The sequence below is a fragment of the Schistocerca gregaria genome, chromosome 8 (assembly GCF_023897955.1).
Source record: "Schistocerca gregaria isolate iqSchGreg1 chromosome 8, iqSchGreg1.2, whole genome shotgun sequence".
NCBI lineage: Eukaryota > Metazoa > Arthropoda > Insecta > Orthoptera > Acrididae > Schistocerca > Schistocerca gregaria.
The window spans coordinates 145,011,367-145,017,526 of NC_064927.1; the positions used below are offsets into that span (position 1 = coordinate 145,011,367).

General features: G+C 37.8%; 1 protein-coding gene across 7 annotated transcripts in view; it reads right to left on the reverse strand.

Moving 5' to 3' along the window:
• Positions 1-5,776, reverse strand: part of LOC126284171 (DNA-(apurinic or apyrimidinic site) endonuclease) — a 64,081-nt gene extending 58,305 nt beyond the window's left edge. Inside the window, exons 1-2 of one of the 7 annotated variants that reach the window (XM_049982901.1) lie at positions 5,164-5,251; positions 5,033-5,069 (exon numbers count right to left, since the gene is read on the reverse strand). In XM_049982901.1, the coding sequence (XP_049838858.1) occupies positions 5,033-5,068 (36 nt within the window). In that variant the 5' untranslated portion in view covers position 5,069; positions 5,164-5,251. The other 6 variants (XM_049982905.1, XM_049982903.1, XM_049982902.1 and 3 more) reach the window with 6 other exon arrangements.
• Positions 5,777-6,160: the final 384 nt, after the last annotated feature.

A 6,160-nucleotide genomic window follows, 5' to 3' on the forward strand; every position in this document is an offset into this window, starting at 1 on the left:
CAACAACTCAAAAGCAAACTGTCACTTTTCAACCAAACCTAGGCCTCGGGCTGCACTACAGATCGGTCAGTCACTACATCTGAGATTTCAATATTGGGGGGGGGGGCTCTAAGACAAAAGGCTTGCATTACTTGGCGACACAGATAGCCGTACTGTAGGTGCAACCACAAGGCAGGGGTGTCTGTTGAGAGGACAGACGAACATGTGCCTCCTTAAAAGGGGAGCAGCCTTTCCAGTAGCTGCAGGGGCAATAGTCTGGATGATTGACTGATCTGGCCTTTTAACATAAGCCAAAACAGCCTTGCTGTGCTGGTACTGCGAATGGCTGAAAGCAAGGGGAAACTACAGTCATAATTTTTCCTGAGGGCATGCAACATTACTGCATGTTTAAATGATGACAGCGTCCTCTTGGGTAAAATATTCTGGAGGTAAAATAGTCGCTCACTGAGATCTCTGGGCTGGGAGTACTCAGGAGGACATTATTAGGATAAGCAAAACTGGAATTCTGTAGATTGAAGCGTGGAATGTCAGTTCCATTAATCAGAAAGGTAGGTTAGAAAATTTAAAAAGAGAAATGGTTAGGTTGAAGTTAGATATAGTGTGAATTAGTGAAGTTCAGTGGCAGGAGGAACAAGATTTCTGCTCATGTGAATACAGTGTTATAAATGCAAAATCAAATATGGGTAATGAGGGAATGGGTTTAATAACGAATAAAAAATTTGCACTCCACATAAGCTACTACGAACATCATAGTGAACAGATTATTGTAGCGAAGGCAGACATGAAGTTCATGCCTACCACAGTAGTACATGTTTCTATGCCATCTAGTCCCGCAGAAGATGAAAATATTGAAAAAATGTATGATGTGACAAAAGAAATTATTCAGATAGTTAAGGAAGATGAAAATTTGATAGTCATGGGGGATGAATTCGATAGTAGGAGAAGGAAAAGAAGTAGCTGAATATGGACTGGGGGGGTGGTAAGGAATGAAAGAGGAAGCTACCTGGTAGAATTTTGCACAGAGCATATCTTAATCATAGCTAACACATGGTTTAAGAATCATGAAAGGAGGATGTATACGTGGAAGAGGCCTGGAGACACTGGAAGGTTTTAGATAGATTATATAATGGTAAGACAGAGATTTAGAAACCAGGATTTAAACTGTAAAACATTTCCAGAGGCAGATGTGGACTCCAACTGCAATTTATTTGTTACGAACTACAGATTAAAACTGAAGAAACTGAAAGAACCAGAGGTTGTAGTGAATTTCAGAGAGCATTAGGGAACGATTGACAAGAACAGGGGAAAGAAATACAATAGAAGAAGAATGGGTAGCTTTGAGAGATGACATAGTGAGGGCAGCAGAGGATCAAATAGGTAAAAAGACGAGGGGCAGAAGAAATCCTGGGGTAACAGAAGAGATATTGAATATAATTGATGAAAGGAGAAAATATAAAAATACAGAAAATTTAGCAAGCAAAAAGGGATACAAATGTTTCAAAAATGAGATCGACATGAAATGCAAAAAGGCTAAGCAGGGATGGCCAGAAGACAAATTTAAGGATGTAGAAGCGTGTATCACTAGGGGTATGATACATACTGCCTACAGGAAATTTAGAGAGACCTTCAGAGAAAAGAGAACCACCTTTATGTAGATCAAGAGCTCAGATGGAAGGAGTATATAGAGGGTCTATACAAGGGCACCTGTATTTGAGCGCAATATTACGGAAATGGAAGAGGACACAGATGAATATAAAAGGGGAGATTTAATAGTGCGTGAAGAAACTGACAGAGCACTGAAAGACCTAATTTGAAACAAAGCCCCAGGAGTAGACAACATTCCATTAGAACTTCTGATAGCCTTGGGTGAGCCCGCCATGACAAAACTCTTCAATTATGTAAGATGAATGAGACAGGCAAAATGCCCTCAGACTTCAAGAAGAATATAATTACTCCAATCCCAAAGAAAGCAGGTGTTGACAGATGTGAAAATTACCAAACTATCAGTTTAATATGTCACACTTGCAAAATACTAACACAGTTTCTTTATAGACGAATTGAAAAAACTGGTAGAAACTGACCTCGGGGGAAGATCAGTTTGGATACCATACAAATGCTGTAACACACAGGCCAATACTAACCCTACGACTTATCTTAGAAGATAGATTAAGGAAAGGCAAACCTACATTCCTAGCATTTGCTACTTAGAGAGAGCTTTAGAAAATACTAACTGGAATACTTGTTTCAAATTTTGGAAGTGGCAGGAGAAAAATATAGGGAGCTAAAGGCTATTTATAATTTGTACAGAAACGAGATGGCAGTTATAAGAGTCGAGGTGCAGGAAAGGGAAGTAGTGGTTGAGAATGGAGACAGGGGTGTAGCCTATTCCTGATGTTATTCAACCTGTATATTGGGCAAGCAGTAAAGAAAACACAAGGAAAATTCGGAGTAGGAATTAAAATCCATGGAGAAGAAATAAAAACTTTGAGGTTCGCCAATGACATTGTAATTCTGTCAGAGACAGCAAAGGACTTCGAGGAGCAGTTGAGCAGAATGAAGTGTCTTGAAATGAGAATATAAGGTGAATGTCAATAAAACTCAAAACAGCTTAATGTAATATAGTCTAACTAAATAGGCAATGCTGATGGAATTAGAGTAGGAAACGAGACTCTGAAAGGAGTACACGAGTTTTGCTACTGAGGCAGCAAAATAACTGATGGTGTCCGAAGGATTGTATTGTATTGGATTGATGTGGGGGGTGGAGACCAAACTGCAAGGTCATCTGTTTCATTGGAGTAGGGAAGGATGGGGAAGGAAGTCAGCCGTGTCCTTTCAAAGGAACCATCCCAGCATTTGCCTGAAGCGATTTAGGGAAATCACGGAAAACTTAAATCAGGATGGACGGATGCGGGATTGAACTATCGTCCTCCCGAATGCACGTCTATTGTGCTAACCACTGCACCACCTCGCTCGGTCAAGTGGCCGAAGTAGAGAGGATGCAAAATGTATACTGGCTGTGGCATGGAAAGCTTTTCTGAAGAAGAGAAATTGCTAACATTGAATATTGATTTAAATATTGAGAAGTATTTTCTGAAAATATTTGTATGGAGAGCAGTCACATATAGAAGTGAAACATAAACAATAAACAGTTTAGGTAAGAAGAGACAGGAAGCTTTTCAAATGTGGTGCTACAGAAATACGGTGAAGATTAAATGGGTAGGTACTGAATAGAATTGTGCACAATTGTGAAATATATGCTAGCAAAGTAAAAACTTTACTGAAAACACAGTACACAGACCTTATTATAAGTTCTCTATTCTTTCACTCTGCCAGTTTTGGCGATAATAGCCACTAAGAATACCATGAAAAAAATAAGCTACCCTAAATCCTGTTACTGTTCAGCTAGGTAGCCTACCTGAATGTAAGTGTATTCTGCCATTCCTGTTACTAGAAAGTCACAAAACCAGTGGGCTTGTCATTATCTCTAAAAACAAAAAACATCATCTGTCAGTGATGTGTGTTCAACCACACCACCATTACAACCAGTAGGTTCAGAACATTACAGAAAAATTAATACTAATTTGCAATCCAACACATCTGACGTTGAAGAGAAGGTATGTATTGCAATAATTAACTCAAATACTATGAAGCTTGCAACCCAACACATGAATTTTTGCGGAAAGAAAAAAAAAATTCTTTGGGGTGTCACCATTTTCTATGTCTAAACAATAAAATCTGTAAAATTCAGTTTTTGTTTGGTAGTCACATACAGACCCTTGTTAACATGTTCACAAACACTGTAATAATAAAATTAATTGCTAACTAAGAAAACGATAAAACAACATATTACTACTGGAATTCTTCATATGTAGCACTGCACAGTAGGTTCCAAAAGTAACGTTTAGAGTGTGGACAGTTAAATTGAGCCTCGCATGGATTTGGGTGATCAGGGCAACCTGTGGCTCGCCAATATTTTAATTAATATGAGCTACAAATGTGGGACACACATATCCTTTATTACAATGTGGGATACCTGTTCATCTTTTATTATATTTTCTAATTTGTTACTGTCAAACACGTAATTTTCTTGTTATAAAACACTTTGTGGCTACACTCATCCCAATTTGGACTAAAAGAACAAGGATTTATCTTACAGGAAGAAAATTAAGTTACACGCTGCAGTCACAAAAGTGTTCGTATTCATTAGCTACTAATAGCTTTGTAAACAGCTAAAAACACTAGAGATTTGGTGCTGTCCTACCTTCGTAGGAGCAACTTGTTATTTCAAGGGTCTACGGATTGGTGTTCCTGAACATATTTGTATCCAACAACGTTTCCAGAATTGTCTCCGCTGAACAAATGTAATAAAATATGTCAAAATGCATTCCTCAAAAGATGTATCTGTTCCGTCTAGCACCTACTTCTAAGCAATACCTACACGTCGCCGCGATTAACATGAGACAGCTTACTAAAGAGTCAAGAACGATTTTAAAATTTCTGGCGATTTCAATCTAATTTTGGAACTCGTGCAAGTGAAACGCTATTTACTAAACATTTGTTCAAATAACAATAATTCATATAATTTCTAAATATATTAAGCTATGATTACCCGGTACTTACTAGTATTAAACGTAGACAACGATTTGGCGCACAAGCTAAGTTCAAACACTATGTACAAAATAATGAATTTTTCGTCGAGTGAAATAAAATTTATGGTAACAACAAAATATTTTCACAAAATACAACAAAATTACAGATTTATCAGAGCATACCAGTCTTTAAATCTGAATAAACTTAAATTATGTAATTTCTCACAATCTACGTTATTCCATTCAAACAATATTTTTAGCGCCAATAACGCATGCCGGCCATATTTCCTTCGTATCACGCGTTTAAAAGTAAAACTGTTAAGAAATAAGTGAAACCTTGTTACTTATGTAGAAATAAGTACTTTAAATTTTAAGTTTAACGAACACCTGTCTTATTTTAAACTGTACCTCCAGTTGACTGGAAACGACCGTGAACAACTTACCTTAGCGATCACTGTTTTCTTAGCTTTGGGCGGCATCCTCGCAAGAAAATTCAAATGACTAAAATTAAATTTTATGGGAAAATATAAAGCACTACAGTTATTCAGCGTACAATATTCTAAAGAATATCTACCATGTGCAGCCTCAAGTGTGGAATATATTCTTCGAAAATATGGAATTAGAGAGCCGGTTAAACACGGATAACACAAACAACTGCTGCTCAACTTTGTCAATAAAGCACGGACAACCGCCATGTATGGGAAGCAACAAGCAATGCTGTAATATATGTTTTCCGCATAGATTTTTGGTGGAAATTAATTAATATGTTTGTAATAACCAGAAGCGCGAATCCAACCATATACCATCACGTGTCTGTATTTTTGCAAGCGTGCCCCAAAATATTCGTTTTAAAAACTTATAGGATTGTTGGATAACTGAAGAAAATATTGTATTGGGTGTTAGCGGTGGAGTATTGTTTCTTTAAACGGGTGACTAGTCACACCACTCGCTATGAACACTGACTAAGATACTTCTCATTTTTAAACTTGCGGCAAAGTTCTCGCGGCTAGAAACCTACAACGTACAGAGAACAAAACAAACTTATAGACAAAGAAGAAATTAAACTAAAAAATCGTGAGAAAAACGTTTAAACCATACTTGCAGCCTCTGACAGGTACCCGGTGTACTGCCACAACTGCGGTATGTTGCCGTAGGGTCGAAACCCAAGCAGTCTTAGTTGTGTCCCGGCCGTTTAGTGGCTGCTATGCAGATCCATATTCTCTCCCTAGTTTGTTAAAAAATGATTTCATATGATAAGTACCGAGGATAGTTTACAGTATACAAGGCTAAGTAGTATCTAGCAAAGGGCTGAACTGTCAAAGCTACCAGTAATTATACGTCAACATTTCACGAAAACAATTTATCAGCTTAATTTCTTTTGCAGTAATTTTGAAGGATTCTAAAGGGCGCAGAAAAAATATGTGCACAATGGAAAAAAAATCTGAAGAAAGAGAGGGAGATGGTTTATGTAGGAAGCGCTTTCACTGCGACAAACAGGTTATGACACAGATTCACGAGGCCCTTTCCTACACGGCATACCGAACAGTAATGTGATTCTCTCCTTGCTTTCA